At 38.7% G+C, this 20,809-nt stretch overlaps 1 protein-coding gene across 13 annotated transcripts in view; it reads left to right on the top strand.

Annotated features, from left to right (window-relative positions):
• LOC123877191 (muscle calcium channel subunit alpha-1-like) overlaps positions 1 to 20,809 on the top strand; it is a 70,492-nt gene that overhangs the window by 16,417 nt on the left and 33,266 nt on the right. For all 13 annotated transcript variants that reach the window (XR_006798520.1, XM_045923712.1, XM_045923704.1 and 10 more), the window contains exons 3-14: positions 3,067 to 3,290; positions 13,330 to 13,435; positions 13,930 to 14,069; positions 15,762 to 15,868; positions 16,871 to 17,023; positions 17,210 to 17,403; positions 17,813 to 17,916; positions 18,393 to 18,571; positions 18,718 to 18,830; positions 19,052 to 19,167; positions 19,688 to 19,790; positions 20,348 to 20,499. Coding sequence is in view for 12 of the 13 variants with exons in the window: in XM_045923712.1 (XP_045779668.1) it covers positions 3,073 to 3,290; positions 13,330 to 13,435; positions 13,930 to 14,069; positions 15,762 to 15,868; positions 16,871 to 17,023; positions 17,210 to 17,403; positions 17,813 to 17,916; positions 18,393 to 18,571; positions 18,718 to 18,830; positions 19,052 to 19,167; positions 19,688 to 19,790; positions 20,348 to 20,499 (1,685 nt within the window). In the remaining variant the exon portion in view is untranslated. The remainder of the gene's footprint in view (positions 1 to 3,066; positions 3,291 to 13,329; positions 13,436 to 13,929; positions 14,070 to 15,761; positions 15,869 to 16,870; positions 17,024 to 17,209; positions 17,404 to 17,812; positions 17,917 to 18,392; positions 18,572 to 18,717; positions 18,831 to 19,051; positions 19,168 to 19,687; positions 19,791 to 20,347; positions 20,500 to 20,809) is intronic.

Here is a 20,809-nt window from a genome sequence, read left to right on the forward strand (position 1 = left end):
ACTCTGTGGTACGGGGCCCTAACTACGCAATGGACTGGGCCCTTTTATTTCATACATTACTAAGTAATTAGTACCTGGTCGTACTAGTCGCGTGTTAATGGCGCGTTACACGGCGCATAATTACACAAACATTTACACGGGAAATAGGTAATAAAAGAATAACTTTGTACGCCTTTAGTTTGCATAGCACCATTCAGTTTTATGTTACCTTCTATTCGGACGGTTTTTTAGGGATCCATACCTCAAAAGGAAGAACGGAATCCTTATAGGATCACTTTGTTGTCTGTCTGTCCTTCCATCCGTCCGTTATAAAAAACCGGCCAAGAGCAAGTCAGATTCGCGAACCGAGGGATCCGTACTTGGATATTTTTTCCGATATTTTGATATTGACGAAAAATCTAAAACTATTATGTATGAAATAAAGTCTGTTTTAGAATAAAACTAAAAATAAAATATATTTTAGAATGTACAGGTAAAGCCCTTTCACATGAATTGATACCCCACTTGGTATAGTTTTCTTACTTTGAAAATTGAAACAGATTTTAATTATTTTTTGTGATGTAACCACACATTCACGGTTTTCGGATTTTTTTCTTTATTTGTGCTAAAAGACCTACCTTCCTTTCAAGTTTCATGATTCTAAGTCAACGGGAATTATAATATATAAGTATATAACCCTATATGTTTTCTTAACAGACACGACAGACGGACAGACAGACAAGAAAGTGATCCTATAAGGGTTCCTTTTTACGGAACCGTAAAAAATACGTGCCGATTTGAGAAGCTCCTTTTTGGAAATCAGTTAAAAAGAGAGAGAGTCGCGAGTAACTTGCTCATTGGAGGCGTCGTTCAAGGTGCTCGGAAGACCATAGGTAAAGCATACACTGAGATAGATTGTACAATGTATCCATGTATTTATAACTATATTCGCCATCATTAATCATCGCTCAACGGGCGCGTCGTGAGCAGTAGGCGCGCAAGCTCCCCAGCGGCCATCAGTCATGGACTGATGTAGGTCGGCAGGAATTGACAGTACAATATAACTGTGAGAGACACTGTAACAAATGTTTTGAGCCTCCAATCTGGCTATCATGCCCATGAAACTAGACTCACCTAGCTCATTATACTACTAGCTGTTGCCCGCAGCTTCGCCCACGTGGATTTAGGTTTTTTAAAATCTCTTTGCTTTTCCGGGACAAAAAGTTGCCGAATTCAATCCCCGGGGCGTAAGCTACTACTGTGCCAAATTGCATTAAAATCGGTTCAGCGGTTGAACCGTGAAAACGGAGCAGACACACAGACAGACATATACACTTTTGCATTAATTATAATATTAGTATGGGTGGATAGTATGGATTATATTCACTATCATTAATCATCGCTCAACGGGCGCGTCGTGAGCAGTAGGCGCGCAAGCTCCCCAGCGGCCATCAATCACGGACTGATGTAGGTCGGCAGGAATTGATAGTACAATATAACTGTGAGAGACAGTGTAACAAATGATTTGAGCCTCCAATCTGACTGAATGTCCATGGAACCAGGAATCACCTTAGCTCATTATACTACTAGCTGTTGCCCGCAGCTTCGCCCACGTGGATTTAGGTTTTTTAAAATCTCTTTGCTTTTCCGGGACAAAAAGTTGCCGAATTCAATCCCCGGGGCGTAAGCTACTACTGTGCCAAATTGCATTAAAATCGGTTCAGCGGTTGAACCGTGAAAACGGAGCAGACACACAGACAGACATATACACTTTTGCATTAATTATAATATTAGTATGGGTGGATAGTATGGATTATATTCACTATCATTAATCATCGCTCAACGGGCGCGTCGTGGGCAGTAGGCGCGCAAGCTCCCCAGCGGCCATCAATCATGGACTGATATAGGTCGGCAGGAATTGACAGTACAATATAACTGTGAGAGACAGTGTAACAAATGATTTGAGCCTCCAACCTGGTTGAATGCCCATGGAACCAGGAATCACCTTATCAGTTGTGATCATGCCCAAGTCATATTTTAAGTATGTAGGGTTATTCAGGCAGGTTTCTTATAAAAACAGTATAAAGTTTGCCTTTTAAGTCAACTAAGAGAATACTTGCCAAGTTAGACCACTTTCATCTTAGACTGCATTGTCACTTACCACCAGCCCGGCTAGCATGGGCAGTAGATAAAAATTATATCCCCCGATTATATCCACTGATGTCATAGAAAGTGGTCTTTGCATGGAAATCAGTGGATATAATCGGGGATATAATTTTTATCTACCGCCCATGCTAGCCCGGCAGGTGAGTTCACAGTCAAAGGGCTAACTTGAAATCTAATAAAAGCCGGTCGAAGAGTTCCGACCAAAGGTTCCGACTTCCGTACCATTGTACATAATAATATAAACAAATAACGCTTTTCAATTTTTTCTTATTTTCATGGCGGCCATTTTAAAACTTTTATTTGGTAACCCCCGACCCAAAAAGAGGGGTGTATTAAGTTTGACGGGTGTATCTGTGTATCTGTCTGTGGCATCGTAGCTCCTAAACTAATGAACCGATTTTAATTTAGTTTTTTTTTGTTTGAAAGGTGGCTTGATCGAAAGTGTTCTTAGCTGTAATCCTAGAAAATCGGTTCAGCCGTTTGAAAATTATTTACATTTTAGAGAGTTTTGTGTCGGGGGTTTTTAAATTTTGAATTTATACTTGTTATTTTATGTTGTTATAGCGGCAATAGGACTATTCCTATTACCGCTATGGAAAAAATTTTAACTCTCTACCTATTACGGTACACGTGATAAAGATAAATGGAAAGTAGAGGCTTAGAAATAGGCACCCTACGGGTACGGAACTGTGAAAAATAAATAATTCAGATGGTTTATAGAAACAGGCGTTATTTTGCGAAAGTCCATGATATACAAGACACCAAGAGCTTAATTTGCTACAATCCGCTTAAAGGTCTACATCTCCTGAGGATGCTCTGGTGTCGGGGCCAAACGTACGTGGAGTGGTTTATCTAGTTTAGCGGATCATAGCAAATTCAGCTTTTGGTTCCTTGAATTCAAATGGTTGTTGTTCTTTTCAGATCAAAATGAACCCAGAAGGCGGTGGTGAAGATGCGGCGACCCCTACGACCCCCGCCGCCAACCCCACTCCGGACGCCGGGCCCCTCATTCCGGTGCCCGTGGCCCCTCGCAAGCCGGCGCGCCGGGGGCCCAAGGTCCAGCAGGAGAGGCCCAAGCGGGCCCTCTTTTGTCTCACCCTTAAGAACCCGCTGAGAAAGCTGTGCATTGACATCGTTGAGTGGAAGTATCCTTTTTAATCATCATCACCACCATGATCGACCCATCGCCGCCTCACTACAGAGCATAGGTCTCCTCTTAGTATGAGAGGAGTTTGGCCAAAGTAAACTTAAAACTAAAGCTACGAGGGTGTTTACTATTTGGAGAGTTGCGATAGAAGCAAATAAATTTTTACCCATCCTATTTTTGATGGCCTCTTTGACACAGTGGTAAGTGCAGTGGTCTGATTAGTGGGAGGTCCCGGGTTCGATTCCCCGCAGGGGTTTGTAGTGTAGGGGGTTGTGGGGTGTTGTAGTCTAGTCTGGTGGGTGGCTTCGGCCGTGGCTAGTTACCACCCTACTGGCAAAGCTGTGCCGTCAAGTGATTTAGCGTTCCGGTACGATGCCGTGTAGAAACCAAAGGAGTATGGGTTTAATGAAAACTGCCATAACCCTTCCCAGTGTTAACTTGTAGCAGAGTTAAAAAAATCCCATCAGAATCGCCCAATGCGCCTAAAGAAGTTTTCATTTCAAAAACAAAACCAACTTACACGTAACAGAACGCTTTACAAACCAAACCGATATAAAACCATTAAGTAGTATAACTATTATGTATATTTTAATAGCAATATGATCAATAACGATTTCCATTCGCAAAAAGACAACACAGCTGCGGCCTATATTCCCCGACGTAGATTGTAGATAGACGAAAAATTGCCAATACCTGATGGCTCGCCGCCAACATATTCATCCGAGCGTGATTAGATTGTTCAACTTCGATCATAGCAACTGGCTAGGGTTGTATGATGATGCTATTATGCACTTCACATTTGTTTGTGCAAATTGGGCAAAAGAACAGAGAAGAAATCACACTTCACACTATCACATCATACTAATATTATAAAGGCAAAAGTTTGTGTGTATGTCTGTATGTGTGTGTGTGTGTGTGTGTGTGTGTGTGTGTGTGTGTGTATGTGTGTGTGTGTGTGTGTGTGTGTGTATGATTGTTACTCCTTCACGCAAAAACTACTAGACGGATTTGGCTGAAATTTGATATGGAGATAGATAATATCCTGGATTAGCACATAGGTTACTTTTTATCCCGAAAATTCAAAGAGTTCCCACGGGATTTCGGAAAACCTTAATCCACGCGGGCGAAGTCGCGGGCATCGGCTAGTCGTGAATAAATAGGGAACTTAATAGTAGAAAATCTAGTTCAAAATACCGGTTAAGTGCTAATTGGACTCGCATACGAAGAATTCCTTATTACAAGATACACCTAACACTTTTATGTAGAACATTCCAAGGTAATGACGGATATATAACGGAGAATAACTCTTATCGTGAGTGAATTCCATTAGAAGTATAGATTGTATACATACTCACGTATAGTCGATCTAAACCTGACTAGTTTCGAACCCATCCGGGGTACTTTTTCATAGGGACTCAGCTCAGGGAAAATCGAAGAGTTCAGTTCTCTTGGGATTTTCAAAAATCTAAATCCGCGTGGACGGAGTCGCGGACATCATCTAGTATTATAACATGTATAATTGTATAACTATATAAATGTACAGCAAGGCTGCTGTACATTTATATAGCTGTTTTCTTTGCGCAAAAAAGTGAGCCAGCCTATCTGTTGCATACCAGAACAGGTAAAATTAACCGTTATGAAATAGCAGCATATTTGTCAGGAACTCGACAGTGAGTGACAACCCTAGCTAACCACAGCTCGGCAGTCGCCAGTGGACTCTTGAAAACTAGAATGCATTGTGCGATTCTGTTCTGGCAAACAATATAATCAAAGTGATCTTGATAGATGATTCGTTTAGTTATAATTTTCATTTTTCCATGCTTATCATGACTAGTACTCCCCTTTCCCCTCCAATAAAGCCTAAAGCTTGTGCCAGGAGTGGGTACAATAGTGGTGACATTAGTGCAACGGGTGGGGTTTGAACCGCCGACCTTTCGGAATTCAGTCCGCTCCTCAACCGTTGAGCTATCGAGGCTCCAATTAACTGATGCCTGCGACTTCGCCCGCGTGGGTTTAGGTTTTTAAAAATCCCGTGGGAACTTTAAAAGAGTTCTCTCCAGGTCTTGAGCCATAGGTACAGATTCAAAATATCACGTCAATTAGTTGCTCCCTTGCGGCTGAGTTTGTTGTGGGATCTTCTGAGACCCTGGGCGCGTTTGGAACCTTCGTAATTAATTATCACCACTACATCATTGTTTGACAATCAGAAAGTGTACAATAGTATCTACCCAATTTGAATTTGCCGTGATTTTTTGCTGGTGCACTCAATCAGTTCGTATTCAGGTACGAGTAGGTAAGTAGGTAAAATACGAATCGAAAGAGTACATAAGAGTACATTTCAGTTTTACAGTTTCATGTAAATAAGAATCGAATACGAATGAGTGCACTAGCGCCCTTCATTGAATTCATACCTGAAAAATGAATACAAATCGAATACAAGTGACAGTAACGCCCTTATTAATTGAATTCATACCTTAAAACGAATACAAATCGGATACGAATAAGTGCACTAACGACATTAATTGAATTCATACCTGAAAAAATGAATACAAATCGAATACAAATGAGTGCAGTAACGCCCTCATTAATTGAATTCATACCTTAAAAACGAATACAAATCGGATACGAAAGTGCACTAACGACCTCAATTGAATTCATACCTGAAAAACAACTGCTTAGGTAAACTGAATAAAACAATAAATAAACTAAAATGAATGTTAGTGCTTTTAAAACTAAAGAGCACTTAGGTATGTGCACTTTAGCAATCGTATGGCAGGCAATAACACTTAGGCCAAGCAGAGATGTACAAAGACCAATGCCCTTTACAATCAAAAATAAACATAGCGCCGCGAAAAATTCACGAGCAACCAAAAAACCGCGTCAAGTGCGAGTTGGACTAGCACACGAAGGGTTCCGTACCATCGATATAACACTAAGTACTTTTTAAATTAGGATGGCGGCTGTTTTGAAACTCAGCATCCTAGTTTTTAGGGTTCTGTACCCTAAGGATACCAACGGGACTCTATTCCAGTCCATCCATCTTTCTGTCGGTCTGTCTCTGTTAACGGGCTGTCCTCATGAACATATATGAATAGGTGGTGTTAACAAAGTGTGTATAGTTCGGGACAGGTCGACATGGCTATCCCGGGATAGAGCGGGCGGTGTGCGGATCGTCCCCATCCCGATTGCCATGTGATAGCGCGCACGGTGTGCGGGAGTGCGGGGCGTCCTCACCTCGATTGCCATGTCGACTTTTCGTGATCTATAGATATTTCTATTGCGGTTATGGCATAACGTAATAGAAATGAAAAAAAATGACATTTTAAATAATGAAAACAATGAACCTAAAACTAAAAACCTTAAAAAATACAATACATAACTAAAATAAATTATTAAAAGAAGTCCCTTTAGGCAAGGTTCCGAAGATACTGGCAGCGTTCCCCCTTTGAATGGCTAGACTAATTCTTTATCCGAGGTAGCTGCCAGCTCTTCGGTCTCCTGTGATGTCGACTAACCTTTTTGCTATTTCCCTAAAAAGCCTTATAGCGCTAGGACACCACGGACCAAGGGTCTCAACACCTAAATTTTAAATTTTTAAGTTTTTAGTACGGAATGCTAAATGTAAAAAAAAAAAACTCTTGGCAAAGAGCCAAACAATGCGAGCAATGTGTGAATGGATGACAAACGTTTGTAATACCAGTTACCTCTCTTCAGGAAATGCCACTGAGAGTGCTTGAAGCGGATATGGTTTTGAGGTAGCTCTCGTTATTCACTGTTTTACTGTTTAAAAAAATCTTTTTTAGATTCTGTGCTTATATAAAACGAATACTCTATTCTTTTTTTAATAAGTATAAAACTAGCGAGAAAGAGCCACGTGATGTTAAGTGGTTGTCCTTCGCCCGTGAACATTTGCAGCACTAGAGGAACCGCCAATGCGTTGCCGGCATTTTAGGAATTTGTTGATGCGCTCCTTGAATAACCCCGTGTTGTAATCTAGTGGGAACACCGCCGAAGAGAGTTGGTTCCATAGTTTGTAGAGGCGTAAAAAACGATCTGTTGGCCGCAATTTTCCAGGATAATAGTCCGTCTCTGGGAATCAAGCAAGCTGTGTCTACGTTAAAATCGGTTAAACGGATGAAACGGTAACAGACAGACTAGCCACGTTTGCATTTTATAATACTATATGGATTGTTAATTTTTCATGACCAAATCTATCGGTTTGACAATGGTTTCAGTATAAAAATTGTACTGACAAAATTTATTAAGGAAAAACACGTAAAATAAGTACTCTTCATGATCAACCCATCGCGGCTGACTCACTACTGAGCACGGGTCACCTCTCAGAATGAGAAGGTTTGGCCATAGTCTACCTCGCTGGCCAAATCCTGGATTGGCAGACTTTCACACACCTTTGAGGTTAAGGAGAGCAGATTTCCTCACGCTTTTCCTTTCCCTTCAGCGAAGCAAGTGATATTTAATTGCTTAAAACGCTCATAACTCCGAACAGTTAAAACTGGGCGCCCGGGGTCGAACCCCCAAATCTTCCGAATAGAAGACCGACGTTTTAACTATTAGGCAATCATTGCAAAAGAATAAAATACGTACTATTAGCCAAGAAATAGGTAGTTCAGCCACAAGACTTCACCAGATTATTCCTAAGGAGTATTAAATATTTGCATGCTTATTAAGTAGAATATGAAGGTCGCATAAACTTAGCTATAGTTTTATTTTGAACTCAACAACTCATATTCAGCGAATAAATCTCATTTCATTTCATTTCAAGAACAAATTACCTAATTAAACCGGTAAACAATAACAAACGCGCGAAAACTATGTTACACCTGGTTACACCATATTACATGCAATTTAACAAGGTTTAATCCAAACTACCGATCAGCGATCGTTTCAGTGATAGAGTTGTAAACGGCCTGTTAATATAAACGTACGAACACACCAATCACATCTAATTGAATCAGGCACGAAACTTGCCACTAAACACGTAATTGTAAAGAATGCCGAACGATTTTACGATTTTTATTCGACGTGTAAAGCTACGGCCACACCTGCGTGTCGTGAACGCGGGATGCGGGAGCGTCCAAGACGCGAATCTACAGCGTGTTTGATTCAAGAATCAAGATTATTTATTTGCAGAAACATTTTTACAATGAGATATTATTAAGTATATGTTTTCCAGTAGAAATGTTTCACCTTACATAATCAGGCATGCACAATTAGTACGAAGTACAATTCATATTTAAACTATTCTTTAAATTTCAAAATTCATCTATTGTGTAGATTTCTATTACATACACGAATGAGTTATGGGCACCAATAGATTTTTTCGTTGTGTCTGCTCTTGACAAACTTTTAAACGGTCCGTCGACTTCACAGAAGATTGTTACGAGTTTATTTCCGCTATCGGCTGTTGTCAGGGTTGGAGTTCTAAGCAAATTCTTTAAGTCCTTATATCTTCCACGGGTATCACGCTACGAGACTCGTTGTGTTTTTGGTACCTACATTTACGCATCTGTCCTAATCTCAGCTTGCCGGAATATTATCGACATTATCTAACACCAAATTACGTAACTGTGTACAGCTCGCTCACACGGGCTGCGTAAGCGTTGCGTAAGCGTAGACGTAGCGCGTACGTTGTAATGTATGGAACTGTATGAGACATGGCATACCGCTCGCGTGGCGTGAACGTCCGCGTAGACGTAATGCGTGCAGTTATGTCTACGGATCCACGCGCATCACTACGCACGTGTCACGTGGACGTGCTTGGTGTGAATCGGCGTGTAGTGGTCGCATAGGTCTATTTTATTTTTTTTATTTTTAAAGAATATTAGCCATGCTAATCATGACTGATACTCCCTTTTCCCCTCCAATTAAGCGTAAAGCTTGTGCCAGGAGTGGGTATGACAATAGTACAACGGGTGGGGTTTGAACTGCCGACCTCTCGGAAGTTAGTCCGCTCCTCAACCGTTGAGCTATCGAGGCTCTAATAATATATCGTGGGAGACGACAGCGTTCCCGCTTCGCAGTTTGGTTGCGCAAGTTTGGCTGATGCTTAACATTAACAAAATGAAACTGTGAAAATAGTAAAACTCATCAATTACTCGACGGTTGTAAAGATTTATATAAATGAGTTTAAAGTATTTTTAAGAGTGTTTGTACGAGGTGATTAACGTTAATGGTACCGTTGTAAATTACTAACGTCGATTCCGTCGATTATATTGAATAGAAAAATATATAAATTAGAGAACTAAAGGATTATGGGCGCACGAAACTTGGGCGTAAGGCCAACAAATGTAGCTAATTTACTAGTGTTAGATATTAGTACTCAATAGGTACTAGAAAGGAATAAATCACTACTCATATAATAAATGCGAAATTGTGTTTGTTTGTTGGATAGATTGGATTGGCTAGATTTTTTTACCAGAATCAATCCTGTACCTTGCAGAGAAGATATAAAGTGTATTGTACTCGTAAGTTATAGTTATGGTTAAAAAATTTCTTTTTATCCTGATCGCGATTTGCTGTTACTCGTTGAAGAGTAGGTACACAAAGCAAAACAAATCGGTAAGCAGGCAACACAACGAAGCATTATGTGTGTGCATAACTCGTTTACTTATTATTTTACACCTATCTCTCTTTAATGAATTGTCGGTCTCTTTTCACCATACCTACTTGCAATAATTACAAATTACATATTTCGCTGATTTCCCCACAGCAGGCACTAGGTAGTATTGCCGCTTACCCACGCTGATAGAATCCGATCGTCGAAGCACAATTATGTCAGAGTAAAATGGCCTTAAACCACCTTGAGATAACGTCTAAAATTCACGACTTTAATTAGCAGTTTTCACTTGCAGTGCTGGCTGTAGATATGTGGACGAATTTAAGCTTTAAAACAAGACAGTTAAGGTCTATTCATCACTGAAATGTTTCGAACCCACAAAACGATAAATTATGCGGTGTAGGTATACCTATAGATTACAGAATGGCAATATCAAGTTGATGTCCCATTTTTTAAATCTACTCTACCTATTTTATAAATTATTGTCAAATAGAACTTGAGCACGCGGATTAATAGATCCTAGTAGTGAATTCATTTATGGTGTATTGTGTTATTTTTCACACTGAATAACTACTGAACTTCTCACCACCATGGAACATTTATTTATCTTTGTTTAAAAAGCAGAGATTGTTATTTGAGCGGAATATTTCGATAACCGAAATCGATGATATCGGTAAGTAAACAAATATAACCTACTCGTATTGAAATTATGTTTATGGTTTTACTTATGTGCATTTAGTATTTTCTAAATGTTAGCGTAATGTTTTTAGTCCATTTAATACTTTTAATCAGACGCATTATAATATAACAATGTAACCAATATACTAAATACTAGTTGATGCCCGCGACTTCATTCCCGTGTATATAGGTTATTAAAAATCCCGTGGAACTCATTAATTTTCCGGGATAAAAAGTAACCTATGTATTAATCCAGGATATAATCATTTACAGATGAATACCGTGCGCTTGTGGGTCTGTCACTACGGAGAAACGGGGCATGTAGACAATTGTTGACCTGGGCCCAAACCATCAGCTTATAAGATGGAGTCACATCACCACCAAGAAATCGTTGCAATGCATAGCGTGGATTCCTTTTTAAAAATTTGGTTGACAGCGACCAAGCACAATGTAGTTCTATAAACTGTGCGGAAGCATTTGCGTGCGGCCGGAATACATTACGAAGAAAATATTACGAATGGTTTGCACCAGGACCATAGACTTTCATTTTGCAATGAAATATATAAACTTTGACAGATGTAATTACGTTGTTATTTTTAATAATGAAAAATCTTTTGAGTCGGACAAGGATGGACGTAAAATACTATAATAATAGAACAACAGGTAAACGATATATTATACTTTGAATAAAGTGGTAACTTCAACCTGGGAGTCTCTGTGGGGCAGCATAGACTTGCTGGAATATGGTTACTAACATGACGAGTCGATTACAAAAAGTAATAGCTTACGAGGGTGGCCTACCTTTATACATTATTAAATAAAGTATAGGTAATTAATTTAATTCTATTTGTGAGTGATATTATTGTTATTGCAGTTAGAAGTTATAATTGATTTTGATTTCTAACTAAGTAATTAACATGTTGATTCATCTCACAAACCTAAAAGTAACCCAAAACGTAAATAAAACATTACGTTCATACTTGACCGACTTTTAGCATACTTCACATCGATATTGGTTTTAAATTACTATAGGAGTAATAGGAGTAGATAAAGTATGTCAATTTTTTTTCCTCTTTTGTATACCTTCTGTTAACTTGATGTGTTAATTTTTTGACAAGCGTCTTATTTATTTCTTGCTTATTATAATAATTTATGAACTGCACAAAAGACAAATAAATAACTTCTAAAATAGAAAAGTGTTATTATTTTTGTTTTTTCTTGCTTATAATTATATTGTTTGAAAGTATGATAATTTTGACTGTATAAAGAAGACAAAATAAATAATTGCAAAAATAAAAAAGCAATCCCCCACTAGGATTAGAACTCACGCCATATTTAAGAACTTCAACACTATTACCACTCGGCCATCAGAACTATGTTGACGAATGTGAAATTTGCAACCCTATACGACTGGTAAGGTTATCTAGAAGTGTGAGTGAGTGTAGTAAGTGTGAGTGTATCTATTATCGGATAGCATCGGGTCGTATCTTTGTGTGTTATACATACGCGCGCATTAGTATACTCTGCCAAGCGAATTATTTTTCCGAGTGTACTATTTGTTGTAAAAATGATCCCATATTCCCTATATTATATCCGTGAAAAACCACCTCTAGGATATCAGCACTTTTTAAACTTGAACTAATATAGCAAACGATTGTGTCTAGAAGTGCGATAGTTAAAAAATCAATTTTCGTGTAAAATAGTCTGTAAAATCGCTGTGAAAAAAGTCATTTCAGCAAATGAAAATGATTTAAAAGTAGCATAGCAACAATGTCCATTTCTATACTCAAATATCTCTAGCTGTTACTTTATTCTCTACAATCATTTACGACTACTCTTCACGTTGTAAAACTCAGTTATAACTATTTCCACTGCATTTCTGAGAACTACACCCACTCGGCTTTGAGGTCTTTGATCTCGTGTTGTGTACCGGAATACGAATGTACTAACATATCACACTCGTGAGTAGAGATTTCTTATTTATTTCCTGTTGCTATAAAATAAAATAAATAAAATCTCATCATCATCATCATGATCGACCCATCGCTGGCCCACTACTGAGCACAGGTGTCTTCTCAAAATGAGAAGGGTTTACGTTTTTAGTACGATAAAAGTAATAGTGCAACGGTTGGAATTTGAACCGCGTCGCGCGTTTTTTTTTTTATTTGCTGACACAGGTCATCTTATAAATTCAAATTCAAATCATTTTTATTCAAGTAAACTTTTACAAGTGCTTTCGAATCGTCAAAATAATCTACCACTGGTTCGGAATGCTGTTCCTACCGAGAAGAACCAGCAAGAAACTCGGCGGTTGCTCTTTTCAAATGTACAATTTACAATAATATGCCATACTGTATACAAGCAATTGCAGCGCCAGGTAGGTGTATGTAAATCACACTAATATTATAAAGGAGAAAGTTTGTATGTGTGTGTGTGTGTGTGTGTGTGTATGTTTGTTACTCCTTCACGCAAAAACTACTGGACGGAATGTGCTATAATTTAGAATGAAGATAGATTATACTCTGGATTAGCACATAGGCTACTTTTTATCGCGGAAAATCAAAGAGTTCCCACGGGAATTTTAAAAAACCTACATCCACGCGAACGAAGTCGCGGACATCAGCTAGTACATAATAATACTGGTCCAGCTGTACCTCGTTGCGTCGACGTCGCGGATTTCAGTTCGCTAAGTACTTGTTTTTGTGCTGTCGAGGCTTCAAATAGATATTTTTGCTTACTGTTCCTTTGTTTCAAAATCTATTTCCTTAGCTTCTAACTCCAGACCGTTCGAGTGGATGATCCTAACGACAATATTTGCAAACTGCGTAGCGCTGGCAGTCTACACACCTTTCCCAGCCAGCGACTCTAATTATACTAACTGGGTTCTAGTAAGTATTTGTATTTGTATTTATTTATTCTTCGTTTCAGACTTATAAAAGCACTTACGAAAGTCAAGTTTTAAATTAGTAAAGTATACCTATATTTCTTTTTTTGTTTTTACCTTTCTCAGATTTTTACTAGACTTCAACGCCAACTTATTTTGCATGGCTATAGTGTTTAGGATCATCATCGTCATTCAACCTACCTTACTAAAGCCCATATTTTTTTGTTTTTCAATAATAATCAATTGACACAATATTCAAAATTTCAGATTAATACACACAAAAATACATGAAATGTGTAAATTTAATACAAATCGTTTATAATCGGCAACGGGTGGGGTTTTGAACCGCCGACCTTTCGGAATTCAGTCCGCTCCTCAACCGTTGAGCTGTCAAGGCTTCTATAACCAAAAATTCCTATTGTCTTCTCAACTAATGCTGCTGGTTTACCAAAATAGACCATATTGAGCCGTTATTTATAAATGAATTTATGATTTCAGGAAAAGATCGAGTACATTTTCCTGGTGATATTCACGGGGGAGTGTGTGATGAAGATCATAGCGTACGGGTTCGTGATGCATCAGGGGTCGTATCTCAGGAACGGCTGGAATTTGCTCGACTTTACGATAGTTGTTATTGGGTAAACACATTTTAATATTTTACTAGTGCATTCATTTGATCACGAGTGTAAATAAAAAATTTATAACACTCGACAAGTGAAGGTTACAGTAACTAGAAAAGAGCTGATAATTTTCAAACGGCTGAACCGATTTTCTTGGATTATAGCTAAGAACACTTTCGATCAAGCCACCTTTCAAACAAAAAAAACTAAATTAAAATCGGTTCATTAGTTTAGGAGCTACGACGCCACAGACAGATACACAGATACATGCGTCAAACTTATAACACCCCTCTTTTTGGGTCGGGGGTTAGAAACAAAAATGAGAAGATCCGTAGGAGAACCAGAGTAAACGACATAGTTCAACGGGTTGCAAACACAGAACGGCGGCCCATCTGGCGCAGTGGTAAGCGCTGTGGTCTTATTAGTGGGAGTTCCCGGCAGGGTTTGGAATTTTATAATTTCTAAATTTCTGGTCTGGTCTGGTGGGAAGCTTCGGCCGTGGCTAGTTACCACCCTACTGGCAAAGTCGTGCCGCCAAGAGATTTAGCGTTCCGGTACGATGCCGTGTAGAAACCAAAGGAGTATGAAAACTGTCATACCCCTTCCAGATTAGCCCGCTTTCATTTACAGTATCATCACTTACCACCAGGTGAGATTGCAATCAAGGCCTAACTTGTATCTGAATAAATAAAAAAGTGGCAATGTGCAGAGCACATAGTTCGAAAACGATAGATAGACGACATCAAACGCGTCGCAGGAAGCCGCTGGATGGCGGCGGCGTCAGACCGTAGCGTGTGGAAGTCCCTACAAGAAACCTATGTCAGCAGCACCAAGCATTTGATGATGACGATGACTAGAGCGTTCACTGGAGGGGCGTGTGCACAGAAATCCAAATAATACTATACTAAGGCGTGTGACAATCATGACAACCATGTGACAACGCATACCAACCGATTGCGAATTTTAACTCAGGTCGGAACTAGATAGGTAACCAGGGCACCAAGGGATTGAGGACCACCAACTTTGCTCAGTTTAAACTGCACAATAATTGACGTACTTGTGTTCTCGCACTAGACATCATAAAAAAATTTTCAAAAGAAAAATAAAACCGACTTCAAAAACCACAAACACTAAAAAGTAAAAAATAACTTTTATTTAGCTACACATGTAATGTACCTAGGTATGAAGTCGAGCGAGCATATTAAAACAAAATTAGAAATCCAAGAGTGAAGCTCGCCCGACTTCATACCTAGGTACATTACATGTGTAGCTAAATAAAAGTTATTTTTTACTTTTTAGTGTTTGTGGTTTTTGAAGTCGGTTTTATTTTTCTTTTGAAAATTTTTTTTTCACAATTTTTAGTGGCCCCACTGTACTATAATATGCTATGCCCAGTTAAAACCCTACTGTTTACTAAGCTATTGCACTGATCGCGAGCAATTTGCTCCTATCTATTGAGGAGTTCTGTTCTCCATCTCCGAAGATATTCATCAGATCTTCACCAAATTTATATGGGACCACCTGCACAGTATACTCTTTCAAACAAAAAAAAAAAATTTCCAAATCGGTCCAGGGGTCTTTGAGTAATCGGGGAACATACATTAAAAAAAAAAAAAAAAAAAAAAAAAAAAAGATTCCGACGAATTGAGAACCTCCTCCTTTTTTGGAAGTCGGTTAAAAATACTAATATTTGTTATATTTTGTTGGCAGTATGGTGAGCACGGTGCTGTCGAGTATATTCAAGGACGCTTTCGACGTGAAGGCCCTCAGAGCGTTCAGGGTACTCCGACCGCTAAGGCTCGTATCTGGAGTACCCAGTAAGTACACACTAAACTTTCTAAAGGTACAGATGTTCTATTTCACGGAGACCGTTTGGCTATGTTTGTGTGAATGCACAGAGTAACTATACAATATTGTAGTAGTGTTCGTGGCGTTCAGTTTCGGGGCGGGGTTTACGTTACGCACACAAATGCATTAACGCTTATCGGTATATAGTATAGAAGTAGGCGTTATTTTCCGGAAGTCCATGATATACAAGGAACCAAAAACTCATTTTGCTATAATCCGCCAAACCACAGAAATCTGTATAGTGCAACATGCAGCATGCGACACCGGACACTTACACTTACAATTGTAAGGTCTGCATCTCCTGAGGATGCTCCGGTGTCGGGGCGAAGCGTGCATCGGGTGGTGTTGGGATTTGTGTGGTGCTGCGTGGTGGTGGTGCGTGTGGCTTGCTTGGTGGATGGCTTTTCCTGCATGTTTATCGGTGGGAGTGCAGGCGGTGCGTGTCGCATGCTGCATGTTGCACTATACAGATTTCTGTGGTTTGGCGGATTATAGCCAAATGCGCTTTTGGTTCCTTGCTTATCGGCATAACTATTATAGTAAAATAAAACATCTACAATATTCCTAATTCATTTATTTATTACTAGAGGATGCCCGCGGCTTCGCCCGCGTGGATTTCGGCTTTTTTAAAATCCCGTAGGAACTCTTTGATTTTTCGGGATAAAAAGTAGCCTATGTCCTTCCCCCGGGATGTATCCCAAGTCTGTACTAAATTTCATTAAAATCGGTTCAGCGGTTGGGCCGTGAAAACGTAGCAGACAGACAGACAGACACACTTTCGCATTTACAATATTAGTATGGATTATAATAAAATAGCGAACAAACGAGCAATCGGGTCACCTGATGTTAATTGATAACCGCCGCCCATACTGAAATAAGTATGTTTCGGATATCTTAAATTATTACTTCAAAAAAAGCTTAAAAAAACCGAAGTACATTGAAGACTCAAGATTTGTATACTCTTATTCCAGGTCTACAAATCGTGCTGAACTCGATCCTGAAGGCGATGGTTCCGTTGCTCCACATCGCGCTGCTGGTCATCTTCGTCATCATCATCTACGCCATCATCGGCCTCGAGTTGTTCTCCGGCAAGATGCACAAGTCCTGCTACAATAAACTCACAGGTAATATCGTTTGCAGATCATAACATCGTACTTTACTGTCCAGGCCGGAAATAAAGCAATTGTTGGCCGAGTAATTTAAAATTGTATAATATTAGCGTCCATCAGTGCTTCAAATGGCCTCATCAGCTTAGCGACTTGTTGAATTAACTCTGTTATTCTGATCTGTGGGCACTATATATTTTTCAGATGAGATAATGGACAACGCGCACCCTTGCGATGACAATGGCTTCAACTGCTCGCTGATAGGCGACGATATGGAGTGTCGCGAGGGGTGGATCGGCCCTAACTTCGGCATCACCAACTTTGACAACTTCGGCCTGTCCATGCTTACCGTCTTCCAGTGCATTACTCTTGAGGGTTGGACGGATGTTATGTACCATGTAAGTGACTCCTGGTGTTGAAAGTTAACATGATTTGACCTTATTAGTTAAGAAACCGAAGTATTGAGCGTACCTACTAAAAAAAAAAAAAACACAAATTATTTTTATTGTTTAATGCATTTACACAAGCCTTTTTCTACTGTTGAGATAGGCTTGTGCTTGACAACAATCATGCTTAATAAAAAGCAATGATGAGGTCTTCACTCTTGTCTTGAAGGTCACCGCTACGAAAGGATTTTTGAAAATTCAACCCCCGAGGGGGTAAAATAGGGGGTGGAAATGTAGTCCACACGGACGCGTGTCCATACTCCATTTAACCTAGTTATCATCATAATACAATTTCCATTACTTTGTTGAGATCACTTCCTATTTTAAATCTTTATTTGTGAAGTATAATTATGTGTTTTAGATTCAAGACGCGATGGGCAACAGTTGGGAATGGATATATTTTGTTTCGATGGTCATTTTGGGTGCTTTTTTTGTCATGAACCTAATTCTCGGTGTGTTGTCCGGGTAAGATAATCATCAACTTTAATTAATACATTTTAATATTATCTAACTAGATGGATGGATTTAGGATTTTTAAAAATCCTGTGGGATCGCTTTCATTTCCCAGGATACAAATTTCGTCAATATCGGTTAAACGAATGGGCCGTGAAAAGTTAGTAGACAGACTTTTGCAAGATTAACATTCTAATGTATTGCAAGTGTACCTTATTTGATAAATAAAATAAAATAAATGTGTTATTGCACCTTTATCCATTGTTTCATACAAGTTTTATTTATTAAAAAAACTGTGAAGGGATCTGGATGTCTACGACATTAGTATGCTAAGAAAAGCGTAAGAAATATCTAATTAAATTATATGATAATGCATATGCATATACAATACTTTTCAAAGCTCCTTCCGAAAAGAATTGACGCGAAATCTTAGCAAATAGAAAACAATAAGAAAGTTCGCAAAATATTTTGATAATCATCTTTTTTAGAGAGTTCTCCAAAGAAAGAGAAAAAGCAAAGAATCGTGGCGACTTTCAAAAGTTAAGAGAAAAGCAGCAATTGGAAGAGGATTTGAAAGGCTATCTAGATTGGATCACGCAAGCTGAATATTTGGAACCACTTGCTGACCAACATGATGCTGTGGATCAGAAGAGAGATTATGGTATAGGTAAGCATCTAATATGAGAAACTATTTATGGATTTTATTAATGTAAATATAAATGAGTCTATCTCTGAATACATAAAGGATGTAATCAAACTTTTGGGGTACTTTCAAATTTTAAAATGTGACTTAAAGACTAATGAATCTTGCAGAGTTTCTAAATCAAACGCAAAACGAGCACGATTCTACGGACCACTTAGGGATAGAAGTTCCGGAACAGCAAAAGATATCTATTGGGAAAATATGGAAGAAAGACTTTGATAAGGTAAACTGAACTTTTATTATAATAACTTTCTTAATGTTTCAGTCTAAATTGCAAATGGAAAAAAACATGCAGAAAATTATGGATGCTTGTTGAAAATCGTTTGAAATAATGTTAGTCAAAGGCCTCATCAAAATCAAAAACTGGAATATAAATTATAATAGCTGGCCTTATTTAATTTCAATTTGCTAGTAAACTTAGTTAATTTATATAACTTTTTAAAGGTAAATCGTCGGATGAAGCGTGCGTGTAGGCGTGCGGTCAAATCACAAACATTCTACTGGCTCATCATCGTGCTTGTATTCCTCAACACTGTGGTGCTTGCCAGCGAACATTATCAGTAAGTTAAACGCTGTTAGCATAACAACGCAAGTTAGTTTGATATTTCCCTCTATTATAAACTAGATGATGTCCACAACTTTGTCCATGTTAAGCGTGATTTCGCAATCTACAGTCCACATGGATTTAGGATTTTTTTTAAGTCGCATAGGAACTTAATGATAAGCTTATGTACATTTCCGAGACGCAAGCTATCCTTGTACCTTTCATTAAAATCACTTGAACGGATGGGCCGTTAAAAGGCAACAGATAGACAGATTCTTTCACATCTACATATAATATTAGTATGAATAACGAGCAAAAAGGAGACGAGTTAAATAAAATTAACTACCTATCTACAATTTTTTTGACAGCACTAGTCTTCAATGCATTGCTGCGTGTTATGTAATTTATTCATCCACTCTTTGAAAACCCCATTTTATGATCCTACTTGGGAGCTGGTTCCATGATCTAACTTCAAAATAATAAAATTTCAAATTTCATGCAGTTTAATTGAAATGAATTGTTGGTTTTATTTGCAGTCAACCTCAGTGGCTGGACTACTTTCAAGAGTACGGGAACGCAATTTTTGTGGCACTTTTTACTTTAGAGATGTTGGTTAAGATGTACAGTTTAGGATTACAGGTGAGTGTATATAATTTAAAAAGAACTCATAAATGTTCGAACAACTTTGGTGCTACACAAGGAGGTTTAACGGCTCCTTAGTTTTTTCATATTTTTATTAATTACATGAGGAGTGCACATTTATTATTACGTGTTCATTACGGCACAGAAAGAGATAGAAAAACAGAATACTAAAACTTCAGCCTAAATAGAAGATTTATCTGTATTAAAGAAATCTACAACCTTGGTGCCATTAGTTCACCTTGTGTGACACCTCATTTGTTAAAAGATGTTAGACCGACCATTATTATGTTGTTGTTTAACAACGTTGTCGACTTAGTCGCTCATTATTCGACTGCGTATCCTTAAAACTACTCTGCTTTTTCTAAGTTTTTTCTCCTCACATCCTTTCTGCTCGAAATCTCTTAAAGATATAAGTTTGTGTGCGATATAATTTTACTTTATTACGTCGTAATAAGAGTCCCTATTTATTTAAACGCATTTTCAGAGTGAACTTTCTGTATTTGGAAGTTACTATTAAATATTCTATAGCCATACTTAATACATATTGTTTGTAGGGATATTTCGTGTCACTGTTCAACCGCTTCGACTGCTTCGTGGTGGTGGGCTCCATCAGCGAGATGGTGCTGACGAAGACTGAGCTGATGCCGCCGCTTGGCATCTCCGTGTTGCGCTGCGTGCGTCTGCTGCGCGTGTTCAAGGTCACCAAGTATGTGCAGCTAGTATATCCACTTCATGCTTTTCACTCGCTATGACCGATACGACAGTTTCTTGGTAGAGAAGAAATCTCTAAAATACTTTCCTGAGTATGGGATCAGTGGCGTGTATAAGGTTTAGACCAGGGTAAGCATTAAGGTATGAACTTATTTTCTGGCAGGTTATAATGAAAAGTAAGTGTTGATTTATTACAACTAGGGTAGGCAGTACTTTTATACCTCTGCGAGCTGCACGCCACTGTATGGGATAAAGTTACGTATAATTCTTGTTCATTAAAAACCTCTTCAGTAATGGTCGGTTCG

This window comes from Maniola jurtina, chromosome 23 (assembly GCF_905333055.1).
Source record: "Maniola jurtina chromosome 23, ilManJurt1.1, whole genome shotgun sequence".
NCBI classification, from domain to species: Eukaryota; Metazoa; Arthropoda; class Insecta; order Lepidoptera; family Nymphalidae; genus Maniola; species Maniola jurtina.